This window comes from Hypanus sabinus, chromosome 2 (genome assembly GCF_030144855.1).
Source record: "Hypanus sabinus isolate sHypSab1 chromosome 2, sHypSab1.hap1, whole genome shotgun sequence".
Lineage (NCBI taxonomy): Eukaryota > Metazoa > Chordata > Chondrichthyes > Myliobatiformes > Dasyatidae > Hypanus > Hypanus sabinus.
Genome location: NC_082707.1, coordinates 169,588,507 through 169,609,419, shown reverse-complemented (window position 1 = coordinate 169,609,419; position 20,913 = coordinate 169,588,507). Strand labels below are relative to the sequence as shown.

Here is a 20,913-nt window from a genome sequence, read left to right as displayed (position 1 = left end):
ATCACAATAACTCAGTTGAAAATCTAAAGACCCATATAGTTTTGTAAAATTATATTCCATTCAAAATGCTTCCAGGTAACTACACAATTCAAACTATTATTCATTTATAGTCATTAGTACTCTGTTTTGTGATCTATAAAAAGATAAAACTGCTGCACACCAAAAACTATAGAATCCTTTTGTTTTTAAACTGAACATTTTCCACAAAGCCATTGAATTACACAAATTGTCTGTGTTGAATTGAGACAAAGCATTGCAATTTAATAAAAAGGTCTGGAGCTTTACAGTTTGCTTCCTAAATTTCTCCATCTTTCCCTACTTTAAGGTACACCTTAATATTTAACTCCTTGACCAAGCTTTTTAACAATGTATGATGTCTGGTTTTATACACACACGAGTATCAGACAGTGAATCAAACTTGAAAACACACTAGCTTAAAAGTAGCCTGCTTGGATTTCCTCCAGGTGTTTTGATGTCCTCCCACATCCCAAAGATGTGCATGTTGGTTAGTTGGTTAATTGGCTGTTGTATTTGTCCCTAGCATGTAGGCAAGTGACAGAATCTGCAAAGCATTGCTGAGAATGTGGAATGATTTTTGAGAACATTCCTGAGAATGTTTTCGTGTTATACATCTCCACGGCTCTATCTTCAGATGATCAACATGCCTACTACTTTGTCTTTAAAGTATCACCAGAGTTCCATATAACTCTTCTGTGCCTTCCAATTAATATCATCCATCCCTTCTGCTGACAGAAGTGGTTTAGGCTAAACCAAAAAGAAATAGCAAGCCTGAGATCTAAATCTGAACTCAGATTAGTTGGGTAGAATGGAAGAAATATGTAGGATGACTTGCTTACAGTTCCAGGCTGTGGAGGTGTTCAAACTTTTCTGATAGGTTCTCTGGGCAGACAGGTATTGTAGCATGCTGGTGGAGAAATACTCGCATCTAAAAATGTACACAATTATCTTATGACCCTAGTAAACTGCTGCCCAAACCCTTATTATTATCGCTACATATTAAATATATGGTGCTCACAGAGATAGCATGAAACAAGCCTCTAAAGAACATTAGTAACTTTTTAAAGAGAAATTAGAACAGGCAGGGAACTGAGGGATCCAGACCACATGCAGGCAGATACACAATTTAAATTAGCCTCATGCTCAGCACAAATACCATGGATCAAGAAGTTTGTTCCTCTATTCTGTTACCACCTCTATAGATCTGTTTAAAAGTTTGTGTTTTGACAATATTCACTCCTTTTATCCTCCTACCTCACCTCTATTTCTTAAATGCAAAGTTTACTACCTACAAAAGCACAGGGAATTGATGCATACAAACCGGAATTACAAAACATTATTGAAGCTAGTGACTTTCAGAAAATTTTGCACATTTCAAGCAGCTTTATTAATTAACACAGTGCATCGAGCATTTCATATATGCATGTTTGAGGCATGGGTAGTTTGGCATTCCAGTAATTTTCACTTGCTAAATAGATTCAAACTATATAACAGCATTTCTATTTCCTTTGCTTAGGTGATAAAAATGGCAACAGTTATAACATATTGCAAACCGACTCAATAAAACAGCACTGAAAGCAAATATAAATAATTCCTTGGAGGACAGACAACACTAGAAATGTACACATGATCCTTTTCTGATGTGACAAGACTGATGGAACGCAGTCGTCTCTTCTATCAGAATGAAAAGTGTATTTCCCATATTATAGCAAAATGGATTTTAACTTTATACTCATCTTATAATAATTTGGTTTGTACCTCACTACAGCATGGCCTCATCATTTCTCAGAAATATCAACCTTAATTACGGTTCATGCCAAGATCCAGGTACAGCACTAGCATTGAACCCATATTAGTAAAAACAAGAACATCTACAAAGTGAACAGCTCAGTCACATTTCATACTAAAGACCAGTATGAAGTTCAAGACAAAAGAAAATCTGCAGATACTGGAAATCCAAACACACACAAAATGCTGGAGGAACTCAGGTCAGGCAGCATCTATGAAAAAAAGAGTACAGTAAATATTTCAGGTTGAGACCTTTCATCAGGACTGAAGATGAGGAGTCAAAGTAAGGTGGTGGGGGGAGTGGAGGGAAGTTCAAGATATTTGTAGCTGTCACCTGAACAAAAAGGCACAAGCCAAGAAAAGCAACTACAAATGATCAAAGCTGGCATTGGAACATATTGTTACGCTGTTGCAGAAGACAAACTTTTTCAAATAACAGAACCAAATGCAATAACATTTTATTTTGTATGCGAACCTAAATACTAACAATGATATTGGAATTAACTTGCTTGAAGGAAATCAAATTAAAATATTTTAAATTATATGTTAAAAATTGGGACAAAAGTAGTTCTTTACCATCGGACATTTTTCTCCATTCTTTACATACCTGTTAAAGTTAAAATAGACAACTGGATGATAGTAATTACAATTTGCATTTGCTTTACTTGCCAAGAAATCAGATTTAGCAAAATAAATCTAGAGGTCACTTTAATATTACAGCTTAGGGACAAAATTTATATTTACATTCAATCATAAAGGAGCAACCCATGCTGCAGCATATAAAACAGGACTCAACTTCCAGCACCCTGTTCTGTTTGAGATTCTAGAATCTGTGCTTTTTAACAATAATGCTGCAAACATGGTCAAAACTTTCTACCCGTCAAACATCTTTAAATGCAACACAACTACACGAGTTATTTTTTAATATTACCAAATTCAATAATATAATTCAAGCTCAATTTTAATCAAAATAACTACTTGCTTAGAAGACACGCAAAACCTCAGCTGACAGGATGAATTTCTCATTTGTTATGACTCAAAGGGTAGCCAGTTGACTCATCACATCCATGCTGGCTCTCAGATTAATACCATCAGTCCAATTTGCCCACTGTTTTTCCCCTGTAACACATTCTCTCGCATACACATCTGCCCCATCTTTATTCTATCACACACCTACACTAGGAGCAATTAATTATAACCCTGCCGGTCAGAATGTCTTTGAGATGTGGGAAGAAACTGAAAACCCACACAACTACAGTGAGAATGTACAAACTGCACAAAGGTAGCACCAACCTTGTGTAGCTGGAGCCATGAAGCAGTAGCATGACCTGTGGCATTGCTCTGCTGTGCCAAACAGAAACAAATGACTGATTTATAATACATTTAAATATTAGCCTCTGTAGAATATCAAATAAAATAATAGCATCCATGAATTCAATCTAGATGTGTTTAATGAGTTTCCCTTGTCTTTCCAAGGTTCTAGTACAGATACATGAGTATACAGTACATGTAGTTTAGTTTGGAGAGCAAGCTACAACTTGATGGAAAACTGCAAGTGTACATGCCTCTGCTTTACTATAATAAATATCATTATCTATTCTTGTACTTTAAGTACACCACAGTAGTTAATTTATTATTGATAGCAGCAGTTTGCATAATTAAATTTAACCGAAGGTGATTGTCAAGTGGTAAAAGTATTAAGATTAGATTTACTTGTCACATATGCATCGAAACAGAGTGAAATGCATCATTTGCATCAATGACCCACACATCCGAAGGTGACACCTGTGTGCTGGAGACAGCCAGCAGGCATCACTTTGCTTCTAGCACCAACACAGCATTTTCACAACTTGCTAACCCAAACGTCTTTGGAATATGGGGGAACCAGAACACCCAGAGGAAATCCCTGCGGTCACACTGAGAACATTAAAAATTCCTTACAAATTGAATCTTGATTTCTGATTGCTGGTGCTGTAATGGTGTTATACCAACCACTTACACTACCATTCCACATATGTTTCAACAGTAAAACTATTCTGTGTCATGCTGGTAAAGTCATTACTCCAATGTTAAAAATACACTGAGAACTTGTTTAATGTCTTATTTTAAAACCTCTTTCTAATGTTTTTGTGACTTTTTGTAAATATTTTTGAACTTGCATTTCTGTACTTTTTCCTCCGAATCTACAGGTCATAAACACTGGGTCAGTTTTTTTTTAAAATTACATCCAGAACTCCTTCTATCAACATAGAAAGATAAGGATACAAAAGTCTGTTTTTAAAAAATGCTGCATTTTTAATAAAAGGAAAATAAAATGTGAAAAATGAATAACATTAAGGCACTGGATATTACACTAAATCAGATCAGTACATGGTATTAAGCTGTGGGTTTGAATTTCAGTAATCTTGGAAAACCTCCTCCCATTGATTACAGGCCTGCACTGCACACTCAGACATGGGTTCGTAACAAACTGACATACTCAGATCACCAGGAATGAAGGTCAGAAAAGATAGTGGGTGCAGTTTCTGGATTCTCTTTGGAGCTTTAGGCTCTGTTGCTGGAGTAAAGTAGTGTAAAACTCAACTCAGTGAACAGCTCAATGTCAAGAGGCTCCATCTTTTAAGTGAGACATTAACAAATTGCAAAGACATCCTCCAAATCACCTATGGATTGCAAGGACAATATAAAAGGAAAATTTTTATTTGAAAATTTACTTTAACTGGGGAATACATCCAAGCTTGTACTAAAATGCAAGGTTGTTATGTGGAAAATATGTACAACATAAAATAGGATTTAACATGTGCAAACATACCAGGTGCAGCTTCCATCACAAATATTTTATTGCTATTCTTTTGTTTAAAAAAAGCTGCGAAGTTCAGTTTAGAAAAATGTGCACAGTATGTGTTGTTGATTTCAAATAATTCAACATTAAATAGGATGAACTTCCATACTGAGAGGGGGAGGTGATGAAAAATGTTTGTGCATTTGCACTTCTGTGAACAATTAAGAAATCCAACTAGAAAATAAAATACTGAACTCAACTCTAATAGACTTTGCAATTTAAGTTTTGCAGAAGCAATTGAAATTTGTTCATAACCAACAGTCAACTACATGGGTTATTTAGCTAGCATTTGGTGGAAAAATATACAAAATTCAATTTAAAAATTTGTTCTGCTATTCTCAAACTCGTTATATAATACACCACCCCCCCACCAAAAAAGCAATTCTTCTAATCCAAGAACTCCGTATAATTGCATATCACCTTATAACTTTCATCCCCTAACCATTACACTCTCTCCTCTCAATGATTTTGTGGATTTGCTGGTAGATCAACAATGATACCTGCATTTTAGGCAAATTCAACAGTACATTTAAAGACTGAATCACTTGACAGTTGGAGTGTTGAGAGAATATTGTCTATTATCAACATTCGTTTGCTGTTCCTGGGCCACTGAAGCAAATAAGCAACCTGTTCACAAATATTTTTAAAGAAAAATGCTTGATAACTGATAACTTTGCAGCAGTAACATCTCAGTGTAACCTTGAATTTCTCAGACATACGCTTTCCTCTGGGAATGAGGAAAACCACTGACAACTTGTACTGAACTCTATATGAAAATTTGATTCATATACAAAGATAAAAGCCATTGGAATGTTAAATTAATCGAACTATTCATCTGATATAGGCAAAAGGAAATTGGAGTGGCTCAACAGGCATGGAGTAAAGCAATTCAGGGTTTCGGAAAAAGAAGATACAGATGCGTTTTGAAATCAGATCGCAAATGTAAGACAATCCAAATAGGTTATATTCTAATAACCTTATTTTCTTGTCTGATTATAACTCTACTTCTGAGACCTGAAGGCAGGGTGCTCTCCCTCATAAACTAACCTCAATTCCAATTGCAAGTACTTTGCTTAAAAATTTTAAAAAAAACATTGGCCCCAGAATGGAACAACCTTCAAAAGATAAGAAAATTAAGTTATTAAGTTAATATCCCATATTAACAAAAGCTCTGTAAAGAACTTTTTTTTATTTAGGTGAGCATATAATGCAAAAGGGTGGGTGCCTTTCCTTTCCCATTTGTGGAAAACAAAGCAAGAAGCATACAACCCAACATGCCTGCAGCAAGAAAACAATTTCCTCACTTTCTTTGATTGTCAAGGGAATTCGGGAAATATCCAAAACAATGCAATAGAAAACAAAGTTGCTGAAAATCTGGTGATTTTTGGAGTAAAGCCACAGAATGATCAGGTAGGGCACATGATAAATTAATTTCTTTTTGAAATCTTTCCAATTTGGGGCATATTGTGGCAAAGAGGAATAATAATTGATGTGGAAAAAGATAGAAGTAATTTTTTTAAATTCTCAGACGACCACAGCTTACAACACAACAAACTATTCACAATGTCTTTGGAGCACACCAACTCATGTCAACAATATCCTAATGCTTGTCTGTGAGAACTGCTTTGTCATTTGCCCAACTCGATTTACCTCGGATCCTCCATATTCTGTAAACTTTACACAGTGAAGGAACAGGTATTCAGCCCAATAGTAACTCAGCACTCAAATGAACCATCTTTCCTCATTTTCCGCTGTTATTGATACTCACTTAACTGTCATGTTTACCCCTGCTGACCCACGTTACCTTAACAGTGTGCTAGATACATTACATTTATGAAATTATTAACCAAAGATAAGAGATTTATAAGAAGATATAACAGAATAAAAAGTGAAAAGGTGCATGTTTGATGTTACATGCAATCAAATATTACTATGATCTCATAGCACTCTTACCTCAGCTTTGGAATTCAGCACTTAAGTCCACATTTGGTTTAAGTCTGAAGCGCTGGAAAAACTGAACTTCATTTGTGAGCTGAGAGCAAAGGGTATTTTTATTGCTGCTCTTTCATCATCACTGCTTCTGAAGGATGGAACTCCCTGCCCAAGGTCACGCAGCATTACTTATAGAAGGACTACAGTCATTCAAGATGACTCAACTTCTCAGAGAACCAGGGATCAGCAATAGGAATCCTTGGCAAACCCAGCACTCATATACCATAACACAAAAATTAACGAGGCTTTATCCATTATTTGGAACTGAACTGCACACCAACAATACAGTAAATAAGCAAATTAAGCCACAGCTAAACAATAAATATTTCAACATACAAGGTATTATACAATTCCTAAATTAAATAGAACAAATTTTTTTTTTATTTAGAGATGCAGTGCAGAATAGGCCCTTCCCCGCTACCCCCAACAACTCCAATTTACTCCTAATCTAGTCATGGGACAATTTACAATGACCAATTAACCTATCCAAATGTGTCTTCGGAAGGAAACCGGAGGAGCCGGAGAAAACCCACACGTTCCACAAGCAGCATTTACACACTCCTTACAGAGGATGCCAGAATAGGACTCGGTCTCTGAGGCTGACATCAGAACATCTTTCAAGAGTGTGAACCCTCATAAGGAGTCAGGCCCCAATGATGTACCTAGTAGGGCTCTGAAAACTTATGCCAACCAACTGGCAGGAGAATTCAAAGCCATCTTTAATCCTTCACTGCTGCAGTCAGAAGTTCCCATCTGCTTCAAAATGGCAACAATCATACCGATGCCCAAGAAGAGCAGGGTGAGCTGCCTCAACTATTACCCAGTGGCGCTCACATCTACTGTGATGAAGTACTTTGAGAGGTTGTCCATGGCTAAAATCAACTCCTGCCTAAGCAAGGATCGGGACCTGCTGCAATTTGCCTGACAACAATAGGTCTACAGCAGATGAAATCTCACGGGCTCTCCATTCAGCCTCGGGTCACCTGGACAATAATAATACCCATGTCAGGCTGCTGTTTACTGACTACAGCTCCTACCCTCATTTCTAATCAACAAACTCCAAAACTTAGGCATCTGCACCTCTCTCTGCAACTGAATCCTTGACTTCCTCACTGGGCAACTACAGTCAGTGCGAATCGGAAATAATATCTCCTCCTTGCCGACAATCAACATTGGTGCACCTCTGGATGTTCACTGAGCCCACTGCTCAACTCTCTCTACGTCCACAGTTGTGTAGATAGGCACAGAGCTTGCCACCAACACAACTACTAGTGGCAGAATTTCAAATGGTGAGGACTGGGAATACAGGAGCAAAATGGAGTGGTGTTGCAGCAACAACTCTGCACTCAACATCAGTAAAACCAAGGAATTGATTGTGAGCTTCAGGAAGGGCAAGTAGAGGGAACACACACCAGTCCTCAGTCAGAAGTGGAAAGGGTGAGTGGTTTCAAGTTCTTGGGTGTCGATATTTCTGGGGATTTACCCTGGGCCCAACATATTGATGTAATTACGAAAGCGGCACAACAGTAGCTATATTTCACTGGGAGTTTGATAAGTATCGGTATGTTACCAAAGACACTACACACAAATTTCTGCGGATCAAAGTTAAAAAGTTCAAAGTTCAAGGTAAAATTTATAATTAGAGTGCATACATGTCACCACACACAACTCTGAGATTCTTTTTCCTGCGGGCATACTTAGCAAATCTATACAACAGCACCTGTAATAGGATCAAAGAACAACAAACTGAGCAAATTCAAATATAAATAGAAAGCAATAAATAACAAGAGCATGAAATAACAACAAAGAGTCCTTAAAGTCAGACCATCAGTTGTGGGAACAGCAGAAACAGAATAAGTGTAATTATCCTCTTTTGTTCAAGAGCCTGATGGTTGAGGGGTAGTAACTGTTCTTGAACCTAGTGGTACGAGGCTCCTGTACCTTCTACCTGATGGCAGCAAGAAAAGAGCATAAACAAGAGAAAATGTGCAGATGCTAGAAATCCAAGCAACACACACAAAATGATAGAGGAACTCAGCAGGCCAGGCAGTATCCATGGAAAAGAGTACTGTCCACATTTTGGGCAAAGACCCTTCATCAGGATTGATCATGTCCTGATTAAGGGTATCGGTCCAAAATATCAACTGTACTCTCTTCCATAGATGTTGCCTGGCCTTCTGAGATCCTCCAACATTTTGTGTGTATTGCTGAGAAAAGAGCATGGCCTGAGTGGTGAGACCTTTGATGATGGATGCTGCTTTTCTACAGCAACATTTCATGTAGATGTGTTCAATGGTTGGGAAGGTCTTACTCGTGATGTACTGGGCCGAATTCATTACCGTTTGTAGGAGTTTCTGCTCAAAGGCATTGGTGTTCTCATACCAGGCCATGATGCAGCCAGACAGCAGACATTCTACCACACACTCTTTAGAAGTTTGCCAAGGTTTTTTTAGAACGTGCCTAATCTCCGCAGACTCTGGAGGAAGCAGAGATACAGTTGTGTTTTCTTTGCAATTATATTTATATGATGGGTCCAGGACAGGTCCTCTGAGATAGTGACACCCAGGAATATAAAGCTACTGACACACTCCACCTCTGATCCTCCAATGAGTACTGGCTCAAGGACCTCTGGTTTCCCTCAAGTCTACAATTAGTTAGTTCCTTGGTCTTGTTGACATTGAGTAAGAGGCTGTTGTTATTACATCACAGAGCCAAATTTTCAATTTTCCTCTTGTAAGCTGATCCATCACCACCTCTGATACAGCCCACAAAAGTGGTGTCATCAGCAAACTTGCATATGATGTTCAAGATGTACTTAGCCACACAGTCAAGATGTAAGGCAAGTGGAGTAGGGGGCTAAGCACACATCCCTGCGGTGCTCCTGTGAAGCACATGGAGAATATCTAACTGATTGCATCTGCTATGAAAGGACTACAGCACAGGATTGGTAAAAGCTGCTGTTCCTTTGGACTTATTAGCTGCGTGGTGAGGGGGAGCTTGCTCTCCTTATTATACTGACTTGGTTTGCGTATCACGTAGACAGACAGCTAGGACGCACCATTCATGGATAACCCCAGCAAACTGATCACCTAATTGCAATGCACTGCAGTCACAGTCAACAAATTTTACAACATATGCCAGTGATATTAAACCTCCTGATTTTTATTTTCATCTATTTTTATTTCCTCAAATATCATTTTGTAATCTACATGCAGTCCAATTATTAGCATCTCACTCTACATTAAGGGTTCTCAATCTTTTAATGCTATAGACCCCAGATTGGGAATGCCTGCTCTACATACAGTTTGCTACTCTGATTTCTTTTCAGGTAAAACAGTCCAACAAATTATCTGATTATTTCTCCCCATTAAGTCATTTGAGAAACTTGTCAAATAGTCGCTAGATTTTACCAGAACCTTTTCCAAAATAGAATTGAGTCAAGGTCACACAAAACAAACACAAACTCTTTCATGCCTACCACCAATTACCCACTTACCTTCTTGGTCAATAGACTACTATGCCATAGAAATTAGTACTCATCTATTAAAATTTTCTACTTCCCACCCAATCAAGTCAGGTATTCTAGATTTAACCACCCAAGGATGGAAATAAAAGCTTCCTCATACTTCCTCTGGACCTTTAGACCTTCTCCTAAATCTATAATCATCTGTTGTGGAGAACACTTTCTTAATGTCTACCCTGTTAGGTTCAAATAATTTTGCATTCCCCATCACACCCTCTGATTCAGTCTCTCCTCATAATTGAAATGTTCCACCTCACACAACATCCTGGTGAATCTTCTCCAGTGCCAACACATACTCCTATTGTTTACAAATCATAAGACAACAGCACCAGATACCACCACACAGCCTATCATACCTATACTGGCTCTCTACCAGAGCAACTTGCCAGTTCCATTTGGCGAAGTTTATTCCACAACTTTGCACCTTTCCTGGCCACTATACCTGTAAGTGCTATATTCCAGATTCTAGCCACTAACTGAATGAAATTATATTTCTTCAGGTTGCTTAATTTTCTTCCCTTTTTTTCATTCTCCAATCTATTTTTTGTAAATCATCAGTACCATAGTGATTGATGGTAATGTCTGTACAGCTCCAGCAACCTGGGCTCAATCCAGCCGCTGTAAGATCTACATGATCTTCCTGTCACCACATACAATTCCTCCGGGGTACACCAGCTTCCTCACATATTAGTAGATTAATTGGTCACATGGACATAATCAGGTGGCAGGGCTCGTTGAGTTAGAAGGACCTGTTACAGCGCTGCATCCCTAAGTAAATACATACCATTCTCTCCCTCTCTTTGTGGAACCCTGCTGATAAAATATAAAACGGTGCATGCCTCAGTTTCTCAATCTGCCCTGTCACTTTTCATAACTTGGGCACCTATTATCTCAGGTCCCTTTGATCCTGCATCTCTCTTAAACATACAGGGAGGGGTAGCACCCCTGGTGGGGGAACATGTCGCATACTTTTCAAGGCAGTTTGTCCGTCTTTGGTCCCCACCTGACACTTAGCTCTCACCTGTGGCTCCCCGTAGATGTTTGCATGTGACAGCAGCCACACCCCGGGCAATGGCTTCGACAGGCCGGCTAAACCAGGTGAGGGTAGCCGATGGGTCTCAAACCCTTGGTGAGATCGGGAGTTGTCTATCCCAGCATGTGAAGACAGACTCTGGCGGATTGAGCAGACAAGACCAATGGAAGGTCCAACGGTCAAGAAGGCTGTCTCTGTAAGTCCTGAAACATGCAGAGCACAACAAGACACAGAAGATGTCCTGGTCATCCACTGTGCCTAGTCCCATCTCCAGCCATCTTGACTCTTGTCTTGGCACTAGATCCAGATGGGAATTGGGAAGAGAGAGACAGACTGACGCTGCTCAACTCTCCCTCACTTAAACCCAAATCAAGTGCTAGTCTCGACACCATCATGCAGGCTGGTGGCGTAGTGGCATCAGCGCTGGGCTTCGGGGCGAGAGGTCCCAAGTTCAAATCCGGAAATCATGCATTCCATCCATGCTGGGTTGAGCGTCGAGCTAGCAACTTGACCTCGTAAAAAAGCACTAATGGTGTCGAGGTCTTCATTGATGCCGATGGATGACCCTCATCATATTCTACCGCAATCTATCATCATCTTCTTTACAGTACACCATACTAACTCTAGAGTTAGCTACAAATCTAGAAATTGTGCCTTGCAACCCCCCCAAGGCTATGTTATTAATATAGTGGATTCCAGTTAATTGGGACACAATGGGACTGGTACATTTTGGCTCAATTAAGCGGCTGCCCCATTTTGCTGAAATTTCATAGAAATTGTTAAAAAGGTATTTAAAAAACACTTTATTTGAGTAACAGATTATGTATTTAAATGAAATTAGGAACAAATTAGAACATTACCAATACTATCAAACTGTATATTAGTTCCTAATAGTTAACGACGGAGAAGTTCATCTAGTGTATGCAATGAGCAAAGTCAGTGCAGACACCTGAAGCAGAGAATGGACTGCTTTCATACAATGCTATCAATGATTACATCCTCTGAATCTTTAATTTTATTGTACCATTCAAGTTGATTGACCATGCCTTCAAATTCTTAGTTCCTAACTTGTTAAAATAGTGAAATTGTTTCATTTTCACTCCCAGCTATTTCTGGCATCTCCAAGCCTGAATGCTTGAAATAGATGTGAACAAAACAAGTCTGAATTGTCTTAATGCTTATTTTTCACCATCAGTGACAAAATCACTGCTTGTTGAGCACCAACACACACAATTGATGCTATTTTAAAACTGTCCACTCTACGGCTGGTGCAGTGTTTAACGCAACTGATGCTACTTAGAAACTGTTCAGCAAGTCACCTGCCCCAATTAACAAGCAAATTTTCCCAAATAAATGAACAGAATCCGGCTATTTTCTCAATTATTTTTGTTCTTTAAGAGTTACTCCAAATAAGCAGTTGCCCCAATTAGCCGATGGCCCAATTAACCACAATCTACTGTATATTAAAAAAAACAATAAAGCTAACACAGACCATAGGGGAACACCACTATTCCCTTTCCTCCAGTCTAAAAAAAGAACCAGTCACCTCAATCTTCTATTGCCTGTTACTTAGTCAGCTGCGTACAAATTGAACGTGGCTTCTATGCATAACAGTTTATTTCTAAATGGGACACCATTAAAGATATTTTCAATAAAGTATTTGATATTTTTTTCATTTTACCAAAACACCTCAAATGTAATTCACCCAAACTGAATACCAAACACAAACAATAGATAAACCCGCTCCAACATGATTACCTTCACCATGGGAGCTATTCCTGTGGAAATGGCCAAGTATTAATAAAACTGTTTATATATCTATATTGCTTATTTCCTTCAGCATTTTTTTAAACTTCCAAGTGCACAAAGACCTATACATTACTTATTTCTGGACCTATACATTACTCCTACCACTGCCTACCTTCCCTTATTTTATTTGTCTCCATTTAAACAGAATGCATTTTCTTAGCTTCAATCATCTCACACTGCTTGAGTTATTTCAACCCTGATTAGCAGAGCTGTCCCAGTATCATCAGTATATACACATGTATACCAAGTTCCTAGTTTTCAGCTCCTTGTATCTATGTTCCCATAATCAGATCATACCATTCAGTTACACTCTTAGCTCACAGTTAACATAAGCATTTAGATGTAGCACTCTTAATTACTGTTCTGCTTTCCTCATCACCTCCCCCTCCCCCCCCCCCCCACAAAAACCTGCCTTATGTTAACACACAGCAAATGCTGGAGGAACTCAGCAGGTCAGGCAGCATCTATGGAAAGGAATAAACAGTTGCTGTTTTGGAGTGAGACTCATCATCAGGACTAGAAAGGAAGTAGTAAGGAGCCAGAGTAAGAAGGTAGGGGAGGGGGGAGGGGAATACAAGCTAGGTGATAGGTGGTGAAGCCAGGTTTGGGGGAGGGCAGGGGAGGAGAATGAAGTGAGAAAGTGAAATGATGGGTGAAAAAGGTAAAGGGCTGAAAAAGGAATCTGATAGGAGAGAAGAGTGGACCATGCGAGAAAGGGAAGGTTGCACAGGGGGAGGTGATAAGCAGGTGAGGAGCCAGAGTTGAGAACGAAAGCGGAGGGGAGGGAAATTACCAGAAGTTAGAGAGAAGAGTTTACAAACTCTTACTTCAAATAGCAGCACTATAAGTCTCTCTACATTTAACAAAACTTACAGTTCCAGCAAAAGTCTTCTTGGAAAGTGTTCTTTATAATTCAGAGTTCAGCCTCCATATCTCTGAAACAAGGTATTCTGAAGACTCTCAATACTTGAAAGAAATCCTTCCTCATCTCATCTTAAATAGACATTACCTTATTTTCTGATTCTAAATTCTCTACAAAACAAAAATCCCCAAGAATTCAGATCGTCAAGCTGCTAATAATCTTATTTCAATAAGATCCAAACCTTTCCTAAGATAATCCCTTCATATCTGGAATCATCCAAGTGAACCTTCACCAACTTGACATCAATAATCTTACCTTAAATGAGGTCATCAATAAATTGCCTTCACCAATACTTTGTACAGTTATAAGACATCCCTGCCTCCTTGAGTTAAAATTCTTTCCAATTACACACTGCATTTAACTTAATGTTACCTTTGTTTCATACTTCAAGAACCCCAACCTCTGCACTTCAGCATTACACAGTCTTTCTCTAAATCTGTTTCATCACTCTTCCTTCCAAATGAATTTTATATCGTCTTACATTGTATCCTGTTTGTCATCATTTTGCGTCATCATTTAATCTATATTGCTTAACTGTTTCCAACTAGTTTGACTTTACACCTACATTAGTATAAAATCAGCAATGGTCACAGCACTGATTCCTCTGGCACCCTGCTAGTTACAGGTTATCCAGTTGAAAATAAACCTCTTATCTCTACTTGGCATTTGTGCACTTTATTCAAGCCTGTATGCTAATATTACATCCAGCACCATGAACTCTAATCACTTTATTCTTCAGTACCTTCTGATAATCAAAATATATTATTTCTTATCTCTATACTTCCGCAAAAAACTCTAACCAATTAAACATCATTTCTCCATCATAGAGCACGTCAACTCTGCTTGATCCAATTATGACTTTGTAAATATTGTTATCTCCTTCATAATTGATTCTAACATTTTTACCAATAATAATGGTTAGACTAACAGACTTGCTGCCTTCCTTTCATTTTTGCACTCATTTTGAATCATGCTCAGATTCTGAATCAGGCTTTCATGAAGATCACTGAAACAATGGATGTGTGCTCCACTGGACAACTGTTGTTGAGGCAACTCACCCTGCCACTGACATGATTGATGTCCTTTTGAAGCAGGTGGAGCCTCCGACTGAAGCAATTAGAGGTTCAAAGTGTTTGTTTACACTCCAGCCAGTTGGTTGCTACAGGTTTTGGGTGCCCTGCCAAATACACCATTGGAGCATAATGCCTTGCAAGATATTTTGATGGGCTACTCTGGTAGTTATCCTTTCCTCCTGTACTTCACCAAAATTTAAGGAGTTTTGAAAGATTCTGCCACTGCATCCACCAATCCTGTAGCTAACTCTTAGGGACCCATCAGGCCATTAACTTGCCTAATAGTCTCTGATGAAGGTAATGGTAATTAAATTGTCTCCCCAACCACTTTTGTAAACTATCATTGATGTTCATACTATTTTCTACCACAAGGATTGATGCAAAATATCTGTTCAGTTCCTCTGCTATTTCTTCTGCTACTTCCTTGCTACCCATAAATATTTCTGCAGTTTCATTCACTTAGGGCCTTTGTTCACTTTCACCTTTCTCTTCCTCTTTATGGACACAAGATTTTCAAGTTATTGCTTCTCACGGAACTTAATTTCCCCAAGATTTTACTGTAGTCCATTGTATTCTGAACTTATCCCTTATTTGCAAGGCTACCATGAGTTTTTGCAACTTTACATTTTTTTATTTCAACATAATGCCCTCGTTAATTTTGTTGATAAGCCATGGATGCGTTATTCACTCCATTCTTTCGCTTAGACACTATCCTTCTCACTAGAATACATTTGCTGGGAGCCATGAAATTCCTCTTTAAGCATCTGTTATCTTACCTGAACCTACTTAATCACTACACTTTAAACCAACTCTCTTCAAGTTCTTCAACTCATTTCAAGTTCTTAAGTTAAAAAAAAAATTCCTTTTTCATAGCGAATGCTAAATTCTATCATATTGTGATCAGAACTTCTAGAGGAGTGTTGTATTCCAAGATGGCTGATTTAATCCCTCTCACTTCACATTATCAGATCCAAATTAGCCAGTCCCTTGGTTGGTTCCACAAAGTATTGTACAAGGAAGCTATCCCGAATGCACTCGAATTTATTCGTGTATCTTTCATTTTGAGATTAACTCAAAAAAGATTACCATCACCCTGATTAACATACCCCTCATTATTTCCTGAGTTTTGCTTTTTCTTCGTGTTTTTTTTATACTTTTCTTACTGATGTGGACCTATACATTACTCCAACCACTGCCTACCTTCCCTTGTTATTTTATTTGTCTCCATCTAAACAGAATGCATTTTCTTAGCTTCAATCATCTCACACTGCTTGAGTTATTTCAACCCTGATTAGCAGAGCTGTCCCAGTATCACCAGTATATACACCTGCATACCAAGTTCCTAGCTTTCAGCTCCTTGTAACTAGGTTCCCATAATCAGTATATCATACCATTCAGTTATGGTCTTAGTTCACAGTTTCAATTAAGATGTAGAATTCTTAATTTCTGTTCCACGCCCCCCCCCCCCAACACACAAAAACCTGCCTTATGTTAACACACAGCAAATGCTGGAGGAACTCAGCAGGTCAGGCAGCATCTATGGAAAGGAATAAACAGTTGCTGTTTTGGAGTGAGACTCATCATCAGGACTGGAAAGGAAGTAGTAAGGAGCCAGAGTAAGAAGGTAGGGGAGGGGGGAGGGGAATACAAGCTAGGTGATAGGTGGTGAAGCCAGGTTTGGGGGAGGGCAGGGGAGGAGAATGAAGTGAGAAAGTGAAATGATGGGTGAAAAAGGTAAAGGGCTGAAAAAGGAATCTGATAGGAGAGAAGAGTGGACCATGCGAGAAAGGGAAGGTTGCACAGGGGGAGGTGATAAGCAGGTGAGGAGTCAGAGTTGAGAACGAAAGCGGAGGGGAGGGAAATTACCAGAAGTTAGAGAGAAGAGTTCACAAACTCTTACTTCAAATAGCAGCACTATAAGTCTCTCTACACTTAACAAAACTTACAGTTCCAGCAAAAATCTTCTTGGAAAGTGTTCTTTATAATTCAGAGTTCAGCCTCCATATCTCTGAAACAAGGTATTCTGAAGACTCTCAATACTTGAAAGAAATCCTTCCTCATCTCATCTTAAATAGACATTACCTTATTTTCTGATTCTAAATTCTCTACAAAACAAAAATCCCCAAGAATTCAGATCATCAAGCTGCTAATAATCTTATTTCAATAAGATCCAAACCTTTCCTAAGATAATCCCTTCATATCTGGAATCATCCGAGTGAACCTTCACCAACTTGACATCAATAATCTTACCTTAAATGAGGAGTTGAGGAGCCAGAGGTGATAAGCAGGTGAGGAGCCAGATTTGAAAATGGAAGAGGACAGAAGAGAGGGAGGCGAAAATTACCAGAAGTTAGAAAAAGCAAAATCCAGGCCTTCAGATTGGAGGTTACTCAGATGTTATATGAGGTGCTGCTCCTCCATCTTGTTAGTGGCCATAGAGGAGGCCATAGACTAACAGGTTGGAATGGGAATTTAAAAAGTTGACCACCAAGAAATCCTGCTTGCTGTGGATGGAACAAAGATACTCAACAAAGCAGTCCCCCAATCTACATCAGGTCTCACCAAAGTAACTGAGATCGCATCAGGAGCACCAGATAGAGTAGACACCCCAAATTTGCAGATGAAACATTACCTCACCTGGAAGGCCCTGTATGGAAGTGAGGGAGGAAGTGAATAGGCTGGTATAGCTGTTCTTCCACATGATTGGATACATGCCAGGAGTGAGATCAGTGGGGAGGGACGAATGAACAAGGGATTCACAGAGGGAGTGATCCCTATGGAAAGCTGAGAGTTGATAGGGGATTAAGTTGTGTTTGGTGGTAGGATCCCATTAGAGATGGCAGAAGTTGCAGAGAATGATGTACTGGGTTTGGAAGCTCATGAGGTGGTAGGTGAGGAGAAGAGAAATTCTATCTCTGTAAAGGCGAGGGGAAATAGAGTGAGTGTGTATGTCCAGGAAATGGAAGAAAGAGATGTGGGTGAGAGCAGAATCAATGCTAGAGGAAGGAAAACCCCATTCTTTGGAGAGAGGACATCTCTGATGTTCTTGAAAGGAAAGCCTCATTCTGGGAACAGATGTCGCTGAGACAAAGGGACTGAGAAAAGGGAATTGCATTTTTACAGGTAACATAGTGGGAAGAGGTAGTCAAGATAGCTGTGAGAGTGTCTTATTAAACCTACCTATCATCTGTTGCAGCTCCATTTGTTTCTTGCCCTTTATTCCCTCCTTTTGCTTTCTATTTCCCATTCTTTCATTTTTATCATCTATCTCCACTCTTTTCTACCTCCCTACTCAGATACCCATCCCTTTCAGCACATCCAGTTGAAGCTCTCCCCAACAGGATGAGCAAACACCCCTGATATTGGTACAGTCTTGTTTGGGTATAACCTCTCTAGCTCCTTCCTGCCCCAGAAACAACCCTGATCCCTCAAAAATAAATTCTACCTTCCGACACTATTGCTCTAATTATCTTAATCAAACTACTCAGAAACCTGCTACTTGTGAGGTTTTATCCTTATTCTCAGTGTATTTACGTTATCTCATTTTTCTATGTCCAAAGAAATTGAGTGCCCAACAGGGTCAGAAACTGCACCAACAATGAATAACAAATCACTCCCCTCAAGCACTTTGTTAAATGTGCAGTTTAGTCAGCAAATAAAAGGTCTACTAGCAGGCAACACAATTTCTCTGGCTAGGCTCTTTCTATAGAGTGGGTTACCTGAAATATATTGAGACGATTCTTCAGTTGGAGTGACAGTAAACACTCGAGGTTCTATTTAAATATGCCTGGTGTTAAGTGTTCTAGTATACTATCCTACAAAAACAAGAAATTCTGCAGATACTGGAAACCTAAAGCAACATGCACAAAATGCTGGAGGAAGTCAGCAGGTCAGGAAAGGATTCACAGAAATGATCTAACAATCGACATTTCAGGCCAAGACCCTTCTTCAGAGAATGTGTACGTTGCTTAGTAGACTACAAACCAGGCTGACTCAAGTCCATCTCAGAAGGTAACTTGGTCCTGCCTTCTGGCTAACCAACACCAAAAAAACTGCTAGATCTCTGCGCATCCACACCAACTACATCAGAAATGATATTATCAAAAGGTACTGTGCAGATCTCAAGCAGGTGCAAGATATAAAAGGAAATACAGTAAAATATAATTTTTTACATCATGGAAAACTACAAATTATCTAAAACATATCAACCCATATGATAGAGTTGATTTAATATTTGATTGTTATGATGATTACAGAAATTCCTGGATGCAATAAACTACTGAACAAGCATTGATGGAGGTTATATTGTTTAACTGTCCCAAACTGTAAGTTAAGCACAATCCTTTCTTTAAAAGAAATGCAAACAGCTGAAACCTCATATTTAGTCTCATGCCCAGATCTTCTTTGGTCCATAAATACAATTGTGTATTTTTAATAATTCACAACATCTTTCAAAGTACTTAAGTGCTGTTAATTTTTCCATAATTCAAACTTGCAAAATAGAAAACACTGCTGTTCTGCACAAGATAGATAACTGCACATGTTAACCTATTCTAACTAGCTAGTTCAGATTCAAGCTCAAGAAATGTACTCTGTATTCATGCTTTTCCATTTGATTTATGTTTAATTAATCACCACACTTTCTGCCTACCCCATCTAACACACTTGGTCAAATCAATATCACTTCTTTTAAGAACAACATTCAACAGCTTCAATAATATTTTTAACATGGCCTCCAATTATATCCATGTAATTATTTTTCAACAAATATATTTTGCTCCTTCAAAAATAAACAGCTACTGGACCTGGAACTAGTACTTGAACTAGTAGATCAATGTTGTTCACAAGTTAAATAGATACATTTCAAAAAAACAAATCAATGTAAAATACAAAATTTGTTTTTGCAAGTAGCACAAAGATTTTAAAAAGCATATAAATACATGAATCATTAATGTTCAAATCATTCTAAATCATCATATTCTAAAAGCAAGTCCAACAAGGTGTACCCAGTAACATTCTTAACCTCTCGTCCAAATTAAAATTTCTTCACTAGAACTACATTTTGAATGAACTACATTCATCAGCCACTATTCTAATTTCACAGTTTTAAACTACGTATAAAAAAGGCAACATTTTGAACCTTGCCCGGGTCATTTTGTACAAAAACAAAGCAACCCTTTGACAATTTTCAAACAGTATTTAAATTGTGCTATATTTCAATTCTTTCCACATATTATTCTAAATGTTGAAATTTAGTTTAGTAAGTGCACAAGCAATCATATACAAAATGAGCCAACAGCACTACCATGGAATCTCTGCAAACTCACGTTGATTTAATCCACTGCACTAATCCAAACGTGTTTGCAAACTGAACGCGACTTCCATAATTGCTCATTGGGGAGGTGGTGCGGTTTATAGCTGACAAGCTGGGTTTGAGGGGTCAGCTCAGCTCCCACCCTCAATAGCCGCAATAACAACTCATTGCTAACCAGACACTGTGCAATGTACACAAGCACTTTTTGTTTCCCATTCACTGATCCCACCCCCGCAAAAATTAACATCTTGATGTTTACCTTCCTTATGCCTTTGTAAATGTAAAAGTACAGCTCCCGGCCCACATTAAAGCAGATTCTGTCCCCATTGCCGGACTGGTCGTTCACATTTACGAATGACACCTTGACTGGATTGGATCCTTGAGAATTAAAAGGCACCCTATTGGGCCGGCTGTATTCAGAGTGGGTCAACACTTTATAAACACCTTCCCTGGTAGTAAACTGGGTTTTAATTTCGTTCATCTCCTTCCCTCCTCCCTCCGTCGCCATGTTGTAATTTAGGATTCATCCTATCCAAGCCCGGATGTTACTCAGCACGCCTGCGTGACCGCTCCGCCGGCTTGACAAGGCGATGACGTCT

The 20,913-nt window shown here is 38.8% G+C and overlaps 2 protein-coding genes across 4 annotated transcripts in view; one reads left to right on the top strand and one right to left on the bottom strand.

Annotated features, from left to right (window-relative positions):
• The window catches only part of LOC132386955 (MAPK/MAK/MRK overlapping kinase-like), a 107,879-nt gene extending 103,903 nt beyond the window's left edge, over positions 1-3,976 (top strand). For all 3 annotated transcript variants that reach the window (XR_009509736.1, XR_009509719.1, XR_009509727.1), the window contains one exon: positions 1,535-3,976. The gene's annotated coding sequence lies outside the window, so the exon portion shown is untranslated. The remainder of the gene's footprint in view (positions 1-1,534) is intronic.
• wdr20a (WD repeat domain 20a) overlaps positions 1-20,850 on the bottom strand; it is a 41,284-nt gene extending 20,434 nt beyond the window's left edge. Inside the window, exon 1 of the mRNA XM_059959305.1 lies at positions 20,574-20,850. Within this exon, the coding sequence (XP_059815288.1) occupies positions 20,574-20,822 (249 nt within the window). The 5' untranslated portion in view covers positions 20,823-20,850. The remainder of the gene's footprint in view (positions 1-20,573) is intronic.
• Between the last annotated feature and the right edge of the window lie 63 nt (positions 20,851-20,913).